Source organism: Nematolebias whitei, chromosome 23, assembly GCF_014905685.2.
Source record: "Nematolebias whitei isolate Nwh7 chromosome 23, NemWhi1, whole genome shotgun sequence".
NCBI lineage: Eukaryota > Metazoa > Chordata > Actinopteri > Cyprinodontiformes > Rivulidae > Nematolebias > Nematolebias whitei.
Window position 1 is genome coordinate 13,761,358 of NC_056520.1, and position 20,362 is coordinate 13,781,719.

General features: G+C 38.9%; 1 protein-coding gene across 1 annotated transcript in view; it reads right to left on the reverse strand.

Moving 5' to 3' along the window:
- The window catches only part of LOC119428645 (desmin), a 25,627-nt gene that overhangs the window by 777 nt on the left and 4,488 nt on the right, over positions 1 to 20,362 (reverse strand). Inside the window, exons 4-18 of the mRNA XM_037696313.1 lie at positions 19,740 to 19,826; positions 15,203 to 15,364; positions 10,312 to 10,437; positions 10,060 to 10,238; positions 8,422 to 8,465; positions 8,277 to 8,329; positions 7,939 to 7,991; positions 7,814 to 7,857; positions 5,589 to 5,644; positions 5,250 to 5,302; positions 5,126 to 5,169; positions 1,375 to 1,430; positions 1,124 to 1,152; positions 1,002 to 1,045; positions 716 to 774 (exon numbers count right to left, since the gene is read on the reverse strand). Coding sequence (XP_037552241.1) covers positions 716 to 774; positions 1,002 to 1,045; positions 1,124 to 1,152; positions 1,375 to 1,430; positions 5,126 to 5,169; positions 5,250 to 5,302; positions 5,589 to 5,644; positions 7,814 to 7,857; positions 7,939 to 7,991; positions 8,277 to 8,329; positions 8,422 to 8,465; positions 10,060 to 10,238; positions 10,312 to 10,437; positions 15,203 to 15,364; positions 19,740 to 19,826 — 1,089 coding nt within the window. The remainder of the gene's footprint in view (positions 1 to 715; positions 775 to 1,001; positions 1,046 to 1,123; positions 1,153 to 1,374; positions 1,431 to 5,125; positions 5,170 to 5,249; positions 5,303 to 5,588; positions 5,645 to 7,813; positions 7,858 to 7,938; positions 7,992 to 8,276; positions 8,330 to 8,421; positions 8,466 to 10,059; positions 10,239 to 10,311; positions 10,438 to 15,202; positions 15,365 to 19,739; positions 19,827 to 20,362) is intronic.

Below are 20,362 nucleotides of genomic sequence, written 5' to 3' on the forward strand. Positions count from 1 at the left end.
TATCCCAGATTAGGCATTAGAAATCCCAGGATAAATACCTAAAATCTTGTAAAAAACACCTGAATTCCCAGATTATACATTTGAAATCTCTGATTAGACATCTACAATCTAATATTAGAGCTCTGAAATCCCAGGACAAACACCTACAATCTTGTAGAAAACACCTGAATTGCCATTTTTATACATTTGAAATCCCAGATTAGACATCTTAATTCCAAGATTAGACATTCAAAATCTCCAGATAAACACTTGCGCTTTAAGATTAAACAATTGTAATCTCATATTAGATATCTAAAATGCAAAGATTGACAACAGAATTCCCAGATTAGACATCAGAAATCCCAGATTGGACATTTAATGACACATTAAAAAAAAAACATCTGTTAATGTTTTATGTCTGCAATATCAAGATGATATTTCTAATTGAGAACGTTTTGACCATTAGATGAAATGAGAATAATTTAATCATTTAAAAAACAAACAACAACAAAAACCAGACATGAAATATAAGGATGACATCATAGTACCAAGTTTACATTCAGTTTCTTTAATTTTAAGGGGAAATTATGTTTTCTTTACCACCATTATGCCACAGTTTTGACTAATGTTTTATGAACCAAAATGTTCACCTGTCAAACAAGTGCATCAAAAACTATAATATTTTATCACGAAACAGAAAATAATTGCACATAACTGTGTATCATAAATATGTTACCTTTTTCATAAGACCTTTGAGATTTTTAAAGACCGCACTTGAAGATTTTGGGCTGGGATCTGCTCAGACACAATGAAAAAAGTCAGGGTTATAACCAATTTTTTGATTTTAATTGAACTTTTTAAAATCTTAAACATGCTTATTAAACATGAGAACTCAAAACCTCTCAAAATTTGGAACATCAGAAGTTGTCTTGAAGACTTCAGCATGGATTTGTACGCTGACACATTCACACTCAGTCAACAAAAGACTGACCTCGGCAATGCAACAGCAGGAAAAGTCATACCTGGGTTCTTTGGTGTCGACTTTTGGTCCTCCGTTTTGGAAGACCTGCAAAAACTCATGGTACTTAAAACATTACAGAAAACGACAAAGACTGATTATAACATATCTGTATGCAAACATTACCCGCTAGGCTTCTCCTTCGGTGGCGACTTCTATCAATATCCACATCCAGTATGAAGGACAGAAAGAAACATTTGTTTAATTTTTAAATAAAAAAATCTTTGTAAATAAAAGACACGCACAAATTTCATACTGAGATGGTAAACACAGAACAATCTCTAAAGACTAACAGTATTACAAACATTTTTATTCAATGTACTTCCTGTGTAGAAATGAGTCACATGTCCAATGATGTTGAATTATAAATATTTTACCGTTTCACTTGTGGGAGCAGGTGTCACCCCAGGATGTCCTTCTCCTTGGCTGACGGCTACTCCAACACAACCACATTTCAAGATTAATTACCTTTGGAATTCAATTTAATTAATTTAATCTGAACAAATATTAAATGTGTGGATTTGAACTTTCTATCTGCTTGTAATCTTTAAAAATTTGAATTGATTAAAAGAAGGAAAAATGTTTTGACCAGCAGAAGTTAACAGTAGGAATAAAAATCTCTGACTCCTCCCATGGGTCAATGTTGAAGTAAAAAATATCCAGCTTTATAGGAGTTGCCATGTTGTATTTTTGGAACTAGAATCTTTGCTGTTAAAATGAAGATTGCAAGGCTCGACTACTCCCTCTGCACACAACCACTGAGTTTTTTTAGGCATCAGAATCTGCTGATTCAATTTTTTTTTTGTCCAACATGTGTTCTCCAAACCAACCAAGTGGTTCCAGTCAGGGCTTAATTTGTAAACCAATTGATGCCGGAACACAAATAGCAGGCGGTCCGGCGGGGGTTGGGGGCGTCCGTGGGTCCTCCACCAGAAAAAATATGGAATTAAAGAGATGCCATTTCCTGCATTTTGGTGTATTTTAACATGTTTGTTAAATATCTGTAAACATTTGATTAAATTGATTAAAAACAGGAAGGTTGAATTGAAATTACTATTTTAGACAGCAGTGAATAGAGCAGCTCCGATTCTGTCAAGCATCCTATTCCCCCCCCACACACACACACACACATAAACTTCAATGTCCGACCCGAACTCTTCTCAGCTGAATTCAGTCCTGCAGGTTGTTCTGCTCCAATCGCTATTCAAGTGTTTCATTTCTCTGTTGTCCAGCTAAAGACAATCCATCCATCCATTTATTTTAGATAATAAAGTGGCCTGTCTCTTCGACATTTTGATCCTGTTATTGTGACAAATTTTGAAACGTGATTATGTGAATAATACACATCAAACATTTCACTCGTTTTTTTTTTTTTTACTGTAAGCATTTTATTTATTATCTTTGAAATGTATGTGGGAGTTCGGACACATTGGCAGTTGTGCACGTTCCGCAGAGCCGTCTGGAGATGCTCCTTTGCGTAAAACATGCACTGTCTGCAGGGCGCACAGCTGAGCAAGGTGAAGCTGACACCCCACCCACGTCAAAAATTCCAGTAAGTACAATGAGTGTTTAGTGCTAAGTTTGTGCTGGTTTGTGCCGTTAAATATTTGTTTGTGCTGCTTTGGTTTCTGAGACACAACTGAAGGTGGATGAAGACGCTTCATCTCTGCGGGACATGCGATCAGCGTCTCTACCAGGCAGGAGCGTGTGCGCGAGCTGGTGCACCTGCTGCAGCAGTAACATCCATTCCACAGACATGGACAACTTCTCCTGTTGTTGTATTTTTAATAAATAGTCAAAATAAAAATGTGTGATGACTTTGGATTTTTATGGGCAGAGATATGAGCTGCCGGATACGAGCAAACAGTTGACGGACCGCGCACGGTGAAAATAAGGGAGTTCCCGCATCTTGTTCTGGCAGGATCCGGCTCAAATTAACCACTGGTTCCAGTGCATGCATGTTCTAAGTCCTGCTCCTTCCATGTTAACAAATGGGACATTGCTGTTTTAAAAAGAACACATCAGGTCATTTTTTGTTTTTCCTGTATGCTCAAATGTTCATGAATATGTATCCATCCTCAATCTGTCTGAGACACGCTGTAGTTCAATTCAAGGTGGTGCACCGGCTGCACTGGTCCAAAGACAAACTGTCCAAGATTAAAACTGACCTGGATTATGCATGTAACTGTTGTAAACAAACACCAGCTACACTCTTACACACATTCTGGACTTGTCCCAAACTGCGGACCTATTGGCAATCTATTTTTGACAAGTTCTGCACTCACTCTCGTTCAAGGTGGACAACTTTTCCTCTTCCTCCCTGTTCTTTTCTTCCACCTGCTTTTTTGCTCTCTGTCTGTGTCTCGGAGCTCCTGTTACACATCGTGCAAACGAAAAATACTATTATAGATCTGTTGAGCTGGACTTTCAACGCAATCGACAAAATCTTTTCAAGAAAATGACAGGGTCCTAGAGCGCTCGCATGTCCCGCTGAGACTTACGCTGCAGGATAGTTCATGGACCCGTGGGGGATGTGGGACTTGATGTGTCTTTCAGTTCTCTCTCAGGAGGACACCAAAGACATTTATATAATTGGATTCATGATAGCAGAGTTTCTGCTTTTTAGCATTGGCAGGTTCCTATGTTATCGGCTTATGAAGAAGACATTGGCAGCAGCTTCGGCCATGACAAAACTGCCAAGTCTGTGTGAAGGTTTGGTTGATGCTATGAGTACTCAAAATCAGCTGATTTACGAGCTAAGCCATAAGATAGAAGCAATTTGTGAAAATCACAGGCCACCTGCGGCTTCTTGGACTCGCCACCATGTTGGAGACGACCTTGAATCATTGCACGGATCAGTAGAATGCTCATAAATTTGGCTATTTTGGATCTTGAAAGTACCAGCAGGACTCAAGGCTGACAAGAAAAAAAGCAGTCTGCCTGAAGAAAATCAACAATTGTGGCTTATCTGAATCTGACTCCCCCGTTTGGCCTTGAAAGCAGGCCGACTATCAAATTTCTCCTGGGACATGGGTAAACTAAGGAAAAAGCTTTGTGTATCGAACCCCCCCCCCCCCCCCCCACCCCCGAGAACTTCTGTGCAGGGTTATCAGAATTGCTGGTTGACCAACATCTTATCAGGACGATGGCACCTATCTGGAATGGGCTTGATTGACACATCTCACCTTCTTGTTGTCAAATGCATATGTAATGTGTTTATAAATATGCTTGCTGGTAGAGTTTTTTTGATGTTTTAAATCGTGACCTGATAAGACAGGATGTGAAGAGATCTTTTTGTAATACCACTATCCATCCTCATGGCCTTTTACCTTTTTCTATCTAAAAAAAAAAGTATTCTGATAAAGAATAAGAGGCCGCATTCTTGTAGTAGCAGCAACGTGCATGCCACCCAACTTTCGGATTACTGTACGAACATAATCTCACTGTATCTTGGTACAATGATAATAAAACTTATTCGGATTCTTCTGATTCTGATTCTCTGTGATATGTGGAAAAACTATGCACCCATCAAGTTTCATCTCACTGTTCGGGGTAGTCCCTGTGGATATGCCCTTCAGCAAGTATGAGAATGATATGACTGCTTTTGGTTCTCTTCTGACCAGGAGACTTGCATTGTGCAGTTGGAAGGACACGCACACCCCTGGCATATGAACATTGGATAAGAGAAATCATGTATCATATTAATTTGGAAAAAAATAGATATACCCTGAAAGGTTCTGTTAAAAGATTTTGGGACACTTGGCAGCCTTATGTGTTGTATGTTGAAAACAGGTCAATGCCTGTTTAAGACATTTATGCATGTGTGGCTGATCCAGCTGATACCACATTTAGCCGAAATTACTTATTTCATGCTTTAAAGAAGCTCTTGGGCCACCATGACCATGTGCAGAGGAGTAAGCAGGGTTTCCTTAGTGCTGATATCCTGGTTTCAAAAATACATCCTGGCAATCCACTTTAACCGAGGTCTTATGGCTGCATTTTTTCAAAACACGAAGTGGATTATTACATCTGCAGGTTTCTTTAACAGTCAGTGATCTGCATGCTGTTTTCACGGAAAAAAAAGTATAACCTCTGGGGGTGTTCAGGTGAGAGCAGGAGAAGTTTTACCTGAGTTACTTCTGGTGAAGTTCAAGTCCCCTTTTGTGGAGGTCCTGTGAAAACTCATAGCACTTAGAGAACTGTTACAGAAAACTATAAACTCTAGATAAGTATATGTTTTTGTGAACATTACGTGGTAATCTCTGTTGTTGCTGTCTTGATGATGTTGGTTTTTGTGTCTGAAGACTAAGAAGGAAAATAGTTAAATAAAACAAGAACATATTTAGTAAATACATAAAATTAAAAATGAAGATGTTGCGAATGAATGTAGCCAATAAAAACAGCACATCAGGTGGTAATTAAGACATCTGAACTTGTTTGTTCGATGAGCTGCTCATAACACTGAGTGTTACCTCTGTTTGACTGAGTCAAGACTTTTCATTCAGTAATACAAACACTTTTCTTCAATGTTCTTAATTCCTATGTAGAAATGAGTTGGATGTCCAAAGATTCTGAATTATAAATGTTTTACCTTTTCACTGGTGGGAGCAGGTGTCATCCCAGCATGTCCATCTCCTTGGTTGATGTCTACTCCAACACAATCACATTTCAAGATTAAATATTAACATTTGAATTAAAGTTGTCTAAACCAATTTTAAATATATGTCTATGTTGGGATTTGAAATTTCCCTCTGCTTATAATCTTTAAAAATGCAAATAGACAAAAGCATGCTTTGACCAACAGGCGTCTCTGACTCCTCCCATTTTCCAATGTTGAAGCCCAAATATCCAGATTTATAGGAGTTGCCATGTTGTATTTTTGGAACCAGAATCTTTGCTGTTGAAATGAAGGCTGCATGGCTCACCTCCCTCTGCACAAAACCACTGACTGTTTTAGGCCTCAGAATCTGCTGAATCAGATTTATCAGACATACAAGAACAAAATGTGTTCTCCAAACCAGTAAAAAAAAAAAAAAAAATTAAAAATAAAAATCTAAAGTTTTAGTATTAAAAAAAGAATATATGATAAATTATCGATAACTGAATAAATATTTGTACATACAGCTGAGGATAGAATTGTATGAAACAACTAGTCAACATCTAAACAAAAAAGGTTTTGAAGTGTTTTATTTTTAGGCTCGTTTTCATGTATTTAAACATGTACAGCAGCCTGCCGACAGGGGGCGCCAATCTGTTCTGACTTCAGTTTCCATGTCAAGTCCTTGTGTCCACAGTGGCGCAGTAGGTAGATTTGTTGCATCTCAGCGAGCAGGTTACTGGATCAAAACTTTGCCCGGGGTCTTTCTGGGTGGAGTTTGCATGTTCTCTCCGTGCATGCGTGGGTTTTCTCCAGGTACTCTGGTTTCTCCCACAGACCAAAAACATGCATGTTAGGTTAATTGGTAACTCTAAATTATCCCTAGGAGTGAGTGAGAGAGTGAATGGTTGTCTCATTTGTACCCGCTTCGAATGTTATCAGCCATTAAATGGCCGTTATTAGTTGTTATTATCTCCATAGGTTTCCTTCAGACTGTCCCTCCTGTACCTCCTAGTAGGTTTAAAGGTATATTCTTATTGCTGATAATATGTCATGGGTCAGGGGGTTAAGTTTAGGGTCAGTGCTCTAGGTCAGGTGTAAGGTTAGGTTTAGGAAAAGGGTTAAATAAAGCTAACAAAAAAAGCTTCCGGTGTTACATGTGGGCGAAGCTGCATATTATCGGCGATGGGGGCCGAGATGGTTTAGAGGCAGGGCAGCCGGCCTGGGATCCCAAAGTCCCAGGTTCGATCCACCGGCACTGCACACCTCGTGGTGTCTCTGGGCAGCACAACTCTTCCCCAAAATGCTCCCCGGGCGCTTTCAATAGCTGCCCACTGCACCACCTTGTGGTAGATGGGTTAAATGCAGAGACTAATTTCACCATTGTATGGAAACATACAGTGATGACAATATGATGACATTATTATTAGTAGTATTATAAGAGTGTATGTTTAAACCAACTAGGAGGTACAGGAGGGACAGTCTGAACGCAATCTATGGGGATGATAACTAATATCGGCCATTTAATGGGTTGATAACATTCGAAGTCTGTCATTTGGCTCTATGTGTCCCTGTGATGGATTTGCGACCTGTCCAGGTTGTTGCACATTGTCTATGGGCAGCAGTGACCCCCTGCGACCCAAAAAGGGATAAGCGTGTAAAGATAATAGATGAATGGATGGAAGTGCTTGTGTCTAATTAATAATGTTTGTGAGTGATGAAAGGGAAAATTAGATATCCTAAAGGAGCTCAGAAGATGAAGCAAAAACAGGACTGGAGTCCCTGCAGACTGGTTCCAGTGCATGCTCTAAGTCCTGCTCCCTCCACCTAAATAACTAGGACATTGGTGAATTAAAAAAACAACAACAAAAAAACACACCCCTCAGATCATTTTTGTTTTTCCTGGATGCTCAGATGTTCCTGATAACACATTTAGCTACAATAAGTTATTTCATGCTTAAAAGAAAGCTATTGGGGCTCCATGGTCGTGTGCAGAGAAGTAAGCAGGGCTTCCTTTGTCTTGAGATCCTCGTTTCAAAAATACATCATGGCAATTCACTTAAACTCAGGTCTTATGGCGTCATTTTTCAAAAACATGGGGTGTATTGTTACATCTGCAGGTTTCTTTAACAGTCGGTGATCTGCATGTTGAGTTTTTACGCTCAATAAAGAAAATGTAACTTCTGGGGGTGTTCAGGTGAGAGCAGGAGAGGTTTTACCTGAATTACTCCTGGTGGAGTTCAATTCCCCTTTACTGGAAGTCCTGTGAAAACTCATAGCACTTAGAGAACTGTTACAGAAAACTATAAACATTAGATAGGTGATATGTTTTAGTGAAGATTACCTGGTAACATTATCATTAATTATTGTCTGGATGCTGCTTTTTGTCTCTGAAGACTACAGTAAGAAGGAAAATAGTTAAATAAAACAAGAACAGATTTAGTGAATAAATGCAATTTAAAAAAAAAAGAAGATTTTGTGAGTGAATGTAGCCAATAAAACCAGCACATCAACCGAGGTGGTAATTAAGACATTTGAACTTGTTTGTTCGATGAGCTGCTCATTACACTGAGTGTTACCTCAGCCTGACAGAGTCAGGACTTTTTGTTCAGTAATACATATGCTTAATTTCTATGTGGAAATGAGTCACCTGCAAAATGATTCAGAAACAAATGTTTTTACCTGTTCGATGGAGGAAACGTGTATCTCAAGCTGTCCTTTCCCTTGATTCAAGTCTAATCCAACACAATCATAACATTTCAAGATTAATATTGTTTTTTTTTTCCTGACTAACAAAAATGTCTGAGAACAGCCGAACTGTTCAAACCTGTTTTACTCGGGGCTGAGTTGTCTTGTTTTGACACGCCAATCCTGCAGATATAGATGCAACGATTAGAAATGTGAAAAACATGAAAGAAAGCTACAATTATTTCTTTTATTTAGCTTCAATCTCTCCAGCCATTATTAATGATATTATGATTATGTAGTAGTAGTAAAACAGGCAAATTAACGAGTAGATAAAAAGACAAAATATGTGAAACATGGCAGGAACTTGGATTAATAGAGTCCAGATTTGTGCAAACAGATAAGTTTCGAGTGAAGTTTAAATGTAGAAAAGGTTCTCAGGCCCAGTGTGGATGAGGGTAAGAAGAGCTGGGAAGTAGAAAATGGTCTGGGAGTTTGGGATAAAGTGTAACATTTCAAAATTTTGTCCTGCATCGTCTTTTGGAGCGCTTTGAAAGGGAGGAAGAAAAGCTTTAATTTAATTAAATACTGGAGAGGAAGCCAGTGGAGAGATTTTGAGTTACATGTTCAGTCGATAAAATTCTGGAAACAATGCATGGGGCAGATTTCTTGGCCTGCTGAAGTTTATAGATTAATGTGTTTGGTAGACCAGAGAGAAGATAAATACTGTAATTGATGTGAAAAGTAACGATGTGGATGAGAGTAGCTTTATTGTTGAGAAACTTGAAAAGCTGTTATTCTGTGAGTGCAGCAATGAAAATTGGTAGAAAAAGTCAGGGTACTGATGTGTTTTGCACAAGAAGATGTACAATCAAGGATGGTGTTAGGGAAGTTATGTAAAGGTCATGGATGTTTTCACATATTATAGAAATATGTATGTGAAGTCGAGAGTCTTTCTGTCTACTCAGAGAGGAGTCTGATAACTGATAACTTCTGATGCCTTCAACAACTGTGAGCTGTGAAGCAGAGGTTGCGTTGACCTTGGATGTTATCAGCGTAACACTAAAAATTGGATATTTTCTCACTTTAAAATAAAACAGAGGGGAAGCGGTTCGTCGATGTCCTTCGTCACTGAAGGATTTAAATAGCGAATATTTGTAGTTTACGAGATGAGTGTTGGATTTTGATGCTCAATAATCCAGGTAAAAAAATCCAAAAAGGTCATCTCAACGGGTTTTTTTTATTTTAATTTAATTTTTTTAAGAAACCATCCAGAGGACATGACTTAACTTTGTTGAATTTCAATATGGACCTTTCTTACTTCGGTGCAGCTACACACCAAAATAGAAGTCAGCACAATGCTTATTTATCAAGTTATACAACAAACATGGTTTACATACATAAACATCTATGGCGGCAGCCATATTGGATTTTGACCTGGTAACTCACATTTGGAAAGGAACCTTTCTTATGCACTGAGTCAGCCACTGACCAAAATAGAAATCTGTACCTCCCTTGTTTTTCAAGTTATTGAGCTCACATGCACAGACAGATCGTGCAGAACTGAGCTCTGGGTAATTGGGGTTGGTTGTGACTGGAAACTTTTGAGCTGAACAAAACTGAATGTGGTGAGAAAGGTATGATGCGAAGCAAATGTGTGATTTTATTTTTTTTTTAGATACATGAGAAGCAAGACAGTTGAGAGGGATAGTATAAAACAACAGTCAAATCAAAAGAGGATGAATATGGACAGAAAAGCTGAATCAGCATCCAACACTACCTGACTTCCTCCTCTTCCAGTAGCTTCCTGTAACAGCTGATCTCCATATCCAGTTCCATCTTGACGCAGAGCAATTTCTGATAATTGCACAATTGGTTAGCCATCTCTACCTTCATTTTGGCAATTTTGGACTCCAGCTTCTCCTTTTCTTGTCTCTGGTGGTCCTTCATGTCATTTATCTGCGATATAAGAAAGATAAGATGAGTGCTTGGAGTTCAGAGAGGACAGATATCAGAGATGCATGCTACGTACAGTGGTGTTAAGTGAAGTGATCGTAGAGGTTAATTCATTGATATGGACATTTAACTCTGTGATCTTCTTATTGGCCATTGACAGCTCTTCCTTGTTTGTGCTAACTGTCTTGTCCATTTCCGTGATCTGCAAAAATAAAGATCAGAGGTATTTGTTAAGGCAACAGAATATTGCAGAGAGATCCAAATGAAAACCACTACATGACACTATGGTTATTTTCATATATTCCATCCATCCATTATCTTCCGATTGGTGCAAAGTCAGGTTACCGGGACAGCAACTTGAGCAGGGGGGCCCAGACATCTCTTTCCACAGCCACCTCTTCCTGCTGCTCTGGGAGGCCCCAAGGTGTTCCCAGGCCAATACAGAGACATAGTCTCTTCAGCATGTCCGGGTTCTTCCCTGGGGTCTCCTCCCAGCCAGACACGCCTAAATCACCTCCCAAGGAGGTACCCAGGGAGCATCCTTACCAGATGTCTGAACAGCTCAACTGGCTTCTCTCGATGTGGAAGAGCAGCAGTTATACGCAGAGTTTCTCCCAGATAACTGAACTTCCCACCCTATCTCTAAGGGACAGTCCAGATACCCTGCGAAGGAAACCCATTTCAACCACCTGTATCTACAATCTTGTTCTTTCGGTCACTACCCAGAGTTCATGGACATAGGTGAGGATAGGAATGTAGATCAACCAGTAAACAGAGAGCTTTAACTTACAGCTCAGCTCCCTCTTCACCACAACGGACCGGTACAGAGTCTGCAATACTGCAGACGCTGCACCAATCCATCTGTCAATCTCATGCTCCATTCTTCCCTCACTCATGAACAAAACCCCAATATACTTGAACTCTTCCACTTGAGACAGAACCTCTCCCTCGACCTGAAGAGAGCAATTCATCCTTTTCCAACTGAGGACCATGTCCTCAGATTTGGAGGTGCTGATTCTCATCCCAGCTGCTTCACACTTGGCTCTGAACTGCTCCAGTGAGAGCTGAAGATCATGGCATGATGATGCCAACAGGACCGGATCATCTACAAAGAGCAGAGATGGAATCCTGAGGCCACTAAACCAGAATACCTCAGCCCCCTGGCTGCACCAAGAAATTTTGTCCATAAAAGTTGTGAACAGAATCGGTGGCAATGGGCAGCCCTCATGGAGTCCAACTCCCACTCTGAAGGGGTCTGACTTACTGTCAGCAATGTGACCCAAACTCTCGCACCGCTTGTATAGGGACCGAACAGCCCATAACAAAGGGCCCCCAATCTCATACTCACGGAGCACCCCCCACAGTGTATCCCAAGGAACATGGTCAAAATCCTTCTCCAAGTCCACAAAACACATGTAGACTGTATGGGCAAACTCCCACGACCCCTCAAGGACCCAAGTGAGGGTAAAGAACTGGTCCAATGTTCCACAACCAAGACGGAACCCACATTGTTCCTCCTGGATCTGAGGTTCAACCAACAATCAGACTTGTTTTTTTTAATTTATTATTATTATAAAGTTTATACATTTTTTAAACAAAACTAAACAATTCTGTATACAATAAGAAATACAATCACAAATAAAATGAAAGGCAGCAGAAAGAAGAAAAAAATCTTACCTCTGCCCTTTTTTTCCAAAAAATTAATTCAAACAATAATAATTTTCAAATAACAAAAACAAAATAAATAACTCCTTCTCTAGCAACAATTTATACAAATACACATTAAGCTATTTCATAGTTTTTGTTTTAAACAAATAAACTTTGATCATTCTCTTAAATATACACATTGATCTGGCATTTTTAACATCACTCTCCAGATTATTCCATAATCTAATTTCTTGGATTGAAGTAGACCATTCCTTCAGACTAGTTCAAAATTTAGGTTTCACAAATATCTCTATCCCATTAAGATTATAACAACTCTCTCTTTTAACAAAATTTAATTGGATATTTGAAGGTAATGTGTTATTATGAACCCTATGCATAACTGATAAAATACTATAATCTACCAAATCATGGAACTTCAATAACTTCAGTTGCTAAAATAATGTACTTGATGAGTGACTGAAATGTTTTCTAGTAATAATTCTTACAGCTCTTTTCTGTAAAACAAAAATAGGATTTGTAATTGTTTTACATGCTTTCGCCCAAACCTCAATACAATAGATTAAGTGTGGAACAATTAATGTGTTATACAACATATACAGAGCTTTATCATTTAATTACTCCCTTACTTTGTACAGTACTGCAAAAGATGTAGCTATTTTTATTCTTACATAATTTATGTGATGCTTCCATGTCAGCTTTTCATCAATGATAACACCCAAAAACTTCACCTCACTAAATCTCAACACCCTCAACTCTAAATGGAACATCGACAGTTCTCTTTCTATTACTGAATATCATATAATTAGTTTTTGAAGACTTGTTTCTTCAATAATAATGAATAGTCCTTACCAGGGAGGCTAAGGAGAGCCTATAATTGGAGCACTTCTTCCAGTCCCTCTTCTTGAAGGGGGGAACCACCACCCTAGTCTGCCAATCCAGTGGCACTGCCCCTGATGTCCATGCAATGTTGCAAAGGCGTGCCAACCAAGACAAACCCACAACATCCAGAGCCTTTAAGAAATTAGGGTGAATCTTATCTACCCCCAGAGCCCTGCCACCTTGGAACTTTTTAATTACCTCGGTGACCTCTGCCACGGTTATGGACAGACCAACCTCGAATTCCCCCGACTCAACTTTCTCCATGGAAGATGTGCCAGTGGGATTGAGAAGGTCTGAGAAGTATTCCTTCCACCTCCAACAATATCAATGGTTGAGGTCAAAAGCACCCCACCTTCACTGAACACAGTGTTAGTAAAGCCTAACCCTAACCCGGGGTGTCCACCACTGAGTTCAAGGATGGCCACTGCGAGAAGTACTGACAACCTTGCGGCCACAGCTCAAGGCAGCCACCTCAACAACTGAGGTGCAGAACATGGCCCACTCGGACTCAATGTCCCCGCCTTAGGTGGGATGCGATTAAAGCTCTCCCGGAGGTGTGAGTTGAAAATCTTTTTGGCGGATTCTTCTACCAAGAGTTTGCAGCAGACTCTCACAACATGATTGAGTCTACCGGGTATGTCCTTCATCTTTCCCTGCCATCTGATCCAACTCTCAACCAAGTGGTGATCGGTTGACAGCTCAGCTCCTGTCTTTACCCAAGTGTCCACAATAAATGGCTGTAAATCAGCCAACTCCACTACAAAATCAATCATTAATCTACGACTATCTGTGGTTTAGTTGAACCCAGGGTGCAGACAGATGTGGGAAACTGAAAGCTAAAATAAAGAATTCTAATTCATTAACAAATATGAAAAAGAAAAGGCTGACATGGCAGCAAAAACTTGCATAAATATAAGCAAGAGAAGGGTGACACGGAGAAAAACAGCATGAACCACTTGGGAGGACAATCCACAGACAGGGAAGAAACAAACTGACACAGAACTAATAGAGGACACTAACAAGACACAATGATGAACACCTGTGACTGGGATTGAGGACAGGTGAGACAGGATCTGGCAACATGAGGGAAGAAACACTAAAAAAGGCAGGACTGATAACACAAGAAAATACAAACAAAACACAACGTCTCAACGATCTAGGGCATCCTGGTGCCAAGTGTACTTATGGACACCCTTGTTCTCGAACATGGTGTTTGTGATAGACAAACCATGACTAGCACAGAATTCCAACAACAGAACACCACTCAGGTTCAGAGAGGCTGTTCCTCCCAATCACGCCCAATCCAGGTCACACTGTCATATCTTCATATGTTGCTTATTCATTATTATTTTAGTTTTTAAAAAAATTGCATTGTCTAATCATATTTTATGTAAATTAGTTGATGGTTTTTATCCTCTTAATCTGGCAGGTCCTGGTGTATTTATCTAATTATATCTGTTTCAGTCATTTGAGTGATTTTATTACTGGATTAAGAAACAGCAACCATAGCCTGATCCAACCCGCATATAATTTTTACAAGACAACAATAAGCTGATGTTGTTGATGTACTTTCATGTTTAAATGATTTGTGAGCGTTATTCCATTCACAAGTTTTTAACTGAATTTAGAGATCTGCACTTTGTTGTAGACTGCATATAGGCACAGGTGGTAAGCTCTTTTTGCTTGGAGTCAGAATATTTTTGTGCACGTGTGGATTTTCACTTAGTCTTTTCGCTGGTTTCCTTCCACAGACTAAAAACGTGTGTGTTAGGTTAATCGGTGATCTTAAGGCACACTTAAAATCCTTTAATTTTCTCAAAAATCGACAGTGAGCCTTAAAATCCAGTGCACCTTAAGTATTAATTCTGGTTGTGCTTACTGACCTCAAACCGAACTTATGTGGTACACGGCGCTCTAAAATCTGTCAAAATGAACTTATTTCGCTTAATGCACCTTATAATCCGGTGCGCCTTATGTATGAAAAAAGACCCGCTTTATAACCGGGTGCGCCTTATAGTCCGAAAAATACGGTATCTGTTTCTGTGATGACGGAGAGAAGTTCCAGCTCCCTGTGATCTTGCACAAGAAGTACAGAAATTAGATAGAAGGGTTTTAGATACAAGCAGCCCATGTTATGTTTGCTGACCTCTGGACTGTTTTGAACCAGATTGGTATTGAGCACACAGGTTAACTACAATATCTTCAAATCTAACAGTAACAGTTGAGAGTACAGCTTTGAAGGAACACCAGTGGTTTCACGTTTGGATTAAGACTCATATCAGTATCCCGTATCAGTTTAGCTAGTAAAAAAGTATGTGATGGCGGTTCTTAAAAACTGACATTTAAATGTAAAGCATGAGTATGATAAACATAAACTTATCAGAATATGTTTGTTCGTGATAAAAATGTATATGTGTAACCTGGTTGTTGTACAACTTCTCAGCCTTAGCGATGTTCTCAGCAGCAATGCCTTCATATTGTTTCCTGATATTTTCTAGCTCCGCTGTAAGTTCTGATTTGGTCATGTCTGTCTGGTCAGTAGAGACTCCTTTCAGGACCGTCGTCTTCAGCTCAGTGAGTTCCTGTGCAAAGACAATGATGGAGGTTACAGTTCTGTGTGATTTTTATAGATTGTGTTTGTAGATACCAGAACGAATAACTGGGATTAGGTTTGTGTGTGTTCCTGAAAAAGCTCCAATAAACACCCAGCTTCAGGTCAGGTTCAAATACATTTTGTTTTCAATTTAAGAGGAAACAGTCATGTTCTAGAAATAAAATAATTTCTGAGCATAACATTAAAATACTTTGTTTTATGCTGATACTGGCTGAAATAAAAAAAAGTATCAGTTTCTCAAACTGTAACCAGCTGTGAGAGGACTAAAAGTTATGAAGGAACGTTCGGAATGCATAGCCACAAACTTCCAGATCGCCAAACAACAGCCATCAGATTATTTTCTTTCCTGACAGAAAATAATATTTCATGTTGATGAATCTAAGGCATTTACTGTTTGACAATGTTGCGCCATCACCGGGCAAATTCAAGCTGGTGTTCATGAAGCCATGTTTCAGCATCACTTGGAGTGAGCTCCGGTACATCTCCAAATTGAAAATCTTATAATGAATGATGCCAGAGACATGAGATGAGCTATAAACACTCTGCACATTTAAGGAAGTAAATATGTGTCATTATGATTTGAATTAAAAATGCCACTGAAATTTTAATGTATGTTTGTGTAGAGGGATATGGGGCTGGATATATATTGTAAATTATCAGTTAAGCTCATAAGATATGCACTTAATATGCAAATAGCCTTGTTGTGTGGGCACCACCTCTCTTGTAGAGGAAAAATCAGTCTCTATTAAACACCAAATTAATGTAAACTGAAATGTGAGTTCTTTCTCGTGTTTAAAGGGCATCAAGTCAGTTAATACACACAGATATGCCAAAAATAAATAACAAATTCAGTTGATTTTATGTATTTTATTATAAAAATAATAATCTATGATATATGTGATGATGATGATGCATAACAAGAGCTACTGAATAACAAAATAGCTTTGTATCAAAGGTCTAATTGATGAGAAAACTTAAATAGCAGAATTTGGACTGGTTCTGTTTGTGAAATACAAACCGGATTCCAAAAAAGTTGGGACACTAAACAAATTGTGCATAAAAACTGAATGCAATGATGTGGAGGTGCCAACATCTAATATTTTATTCAGAATAGAACACAAATCACAGATCAAAAGTTTAAACTGAGAGAATGTATCATTTTAAGGGAAAAAATCTGTTGTTTCCAAATTTCATGGCGTCAACAAATCCCAAAAAAGATGGGACAAGTCCATTTTTACCACTGTGTGGCATCCCCCCTTCTTCTTACAACACTCAACAGACGTCTGAGGACAGAGGAGACCAGTTTCTCAAGTTTAGAAATAGGAATGCTCTCCCATTCGTGTCTAATACAGGCCTCTAACTGTTCAATCGTCTTGGGCCTTCTTTGTCGCACCTTCCTCTTTATGATGCGCCAAATGTTCTCTGTAGATGAAAGATCTGGACTGCAGGCTGGCCATTTCAGTACCCGGATCCTTCTCCTACGTAGCCATGATGTTGTGACTGCTGCAGAATGTGGTCTGGCATTATGGTGTTGAAAAAATGCAGGGTTTTCCCTGAAAGAGATGACGTCTAGATGGGAGCATATGTTGTTCTAGAACTTGAACATAGTTCTCTGCATTAATGGTGCCTTTCCAGACATGCAAGCTGCCCATGCCACAAGCGCTCATGCAACCCCGTACCATCAGTGATGCAGGCTTCTGAATGGAGCGTTGATAACAAATTGGGCCTTGGACCAGAGAGAACCTTGTTCTCTCTGGTCCAGATGACATGGCGTCCCAGTGTTCCATAAAGAACTTCAAATCGTGACTCATCTGACCACAGAACAGTCTTCCATTTTACCACACTCCATTTTAAATGACCCCTGGCCCAGTGCAAACATCTGAGCTTGTGGAGCTTGCTTAGAAATTGCTTCCTCTTTGCACTGTAGAGTTTCAGCTGGCAACGGCAGATGGCACGGTGGATTGTGTTCACTGACAATGGTTTCTGGAAGTATTCCTGAGCCCATTCTGTTATTTCCTTGACAGTGGCATTCCTGTTTGAGGTGCAGTGACATTTAAGGGCCCGGAGATCACGAGCATCCAGTAGAGTTTTACGGCCTTGACCCTTACACACAGCGATTGTTTCAGATTCTCTGAAACTTTTGATGATGTTATGCACGGTTGATGATGATAACTTAAAAGTCTTTGCTATTTTATGCTGGGTAACACCATTCTGGTATTGCTGCACTATCTTTCTGCGCAACAATGGTGGGATTAGTGATCCTCTTACCATCTTGGCTTCTGAGAGACACTGACACTCTGAGAAGCTCTTTTTATACCCAATCATGTTGTCAATTGACCTAATTAGTGTTAATTGGTCTTCCAGCTGTTCTTTATATGCACAATTTCCTTTTTCCAGCCACTTATTGCTACTTGTCCCAACTTTTTGGGGATTTGTTGACACTGTGAAATTTTGAATCAACATATTTTTCCTTTAAAATTTTACATTTACTCAGATTCAACTTTTGATCTGTCATCTATGTTATATTACGAATAAAATATTGACATTTGCCATCTCCACATCATTGCATTCAGTTTTTATTCACAATTTGTTTAGTGTCCCAACTTTTTTGGAATCCGGTTTGGAGTTAAAATTGTGTCTAAAGTGAGCGGTAGTTTGTCAAAGATAATTGTGATGTAGGTTCACCAGAAAGGCATTGAAGAGTCTTTGTCCTACCAGAATGAGATGCCAGAATGGTCCGACAGCTGCTTAAAAATGGTACCAGCCCAGATGTTCTGGTGACTGAGAGGCTGATTTTTCCTCAAAGTTCACCTGTCATCTTAGAGGGACGAGGGTCCATATGGGAGTCAGCTGGGATTTACCACTCTGCGGAGTGATGGTTCTGGTAACAAATCTCAGGTTAATGCCATGTTCTGTGTCTTTTTCTCGTCCTGAGAAGTCTGCAGAAAGGATGCTTCTCTCCTCTCTGAAGCTGGGTTTTTCTCTCCCAGTTCCGAGCTCCAGTGAAGTCTTCTGAGACTGAGCCTCAGTGAAGTGTGCAGCAGAATTGTAGAAGTAGATGTGAAAAAGCAGTGAAGAAGTAATGCCAGAAATGAAACTTAACTTAACTGTCTGTGTGTTACAGATTGACTTTGGTCCACCTCAGGAGGGGGCGGTCCTAACTCTTGTTTGATAAAATCTAAAGACCAAATATATTCTTAAAGAGAGATTACTTAGAACACACATTAACATGAATAAACATTCAGGTATGAAATAAAACAGAAAATGACATTTTGGAGTTAATAGCAGGCAATGTTTCACCAAAAGGTGTTGCTGTCCATTCCCTGAAAAGTAAATGTTATTAGACAAAGGGGTTCTCATGGTGTTATCTTCATGGGAACCATTCTGGGAGAAGCACTCCTTTTCGATAAAGGAAGATATCAAAGTAGTGAGTTCGGATGTTCGTAAGCTTCGAGGTCACTTGAACCAAAACTCTCATTAAAACGATCTGTCCGTTTCATGGGAAATGAGTTCATATTTTTTCTTTATGTTTGTTTTTTGTTTTTTGCGCATGAAGTTCAATACTTCATAAACAATACTACAGAAAAATTAAAACATTAAATTCACCGTTGAGTTAGCGTTAGCTTCCGTGACCGCCTCGGCCATGCTGTTTTCCTTCAAAATGAGTGCGACAAGCGTAACGTCAAGTGACTAAAAAAAAGTGGATGTGGGTGTTGGATTCTGACATCCTTTGCTAATGTCTGTGACCTGAAGTAACCCTACCTATTTTTTTACACTGAATTTTTAGACACTGAATTTGAGACAGTGCCACTGAGCCAGTTGAATCTCAGGACACTGAAAATATGGAGCTTGAATTTTGAAAGGTTTGAATTTCTTTTCATATGCCGAATTTTTAACACTTAAAAGTTCAAATGAAAAACAGCTATTGAAAATGTGATGACTTTGAAATAATAATGTGAATTTTTAGCTTGAAGTGAAAATAACAAATGAAGTTTCAAACATATAGAAATAATGACAATGATTTTCTTTAGGTTAAAAATGTATTCTGAATATATTTTAAAACTGAAAAATGAAATGCAAACATACAACATTAAAATTTCAGTGGCATTTTTAATTCGAATCCTAGCGACACATATTTCCTTCCATACTCGTTCAACTTTTCCCACACTGTGCATAATAAAATCTCAGTGCATAATGAATGAAATACATAAAAATGATAGCATGTTGTTTACGATGGTGCCTGGATTAAGAAGGTTTGCATTAGATGTTGGGGAACTGAGACTGTGCGTGTTTATGAGTCACTTTCATAAAGTGCAACAATTGAGCAGAAGAAAGGTGCATACCTGTTTATGAACCTTTTTATTGAGCTTGATCTGTCTCTGCAGTTCATCGGTCTCATTCTTCAGTTTTTGTTTTTCTGCTTCCAGCTCCTGCAGTATTTCAAATGAACATTTTATGATGAAAAACGCTTTGATATAAAAGTTTGCTGACCAGGGAAAATAGCCAAAAAGGCAGTGCCGGTAATAATGAATAAATTGAAGTCAGCATTTTGTAAATGCACTCTTCACAGCAAAGTTCTGGTCACATGTTAAAATGGATATATTTAATGTTCATGTCTCTAGAAATATTCCCAACTACAATCAGCACCCTACTACAAACTCATAGAGATTTCTTACTGGATTTTCTCAAGCTTCTAAAACAAATGGGACATGTAGAAGGATGATGTCATGCATTAATTATTATAAGTGAATCATCACATCACTTTTTTCAGAAGACAAAAAGACAGACAGATTATTAATCCCAAAGGGAAAATTTGAGGCATCCAGTAGCATGTTCTAATTATACAGAAAAAAGAAACAGGAACTAGTAAAAAAAGAAGCAGAATACACAAATTCAGAAAAAGACAATTTGCACATGCACAAGGTGGTAGGAAGTAGTACACTCACGATTAAAATTATATATATAT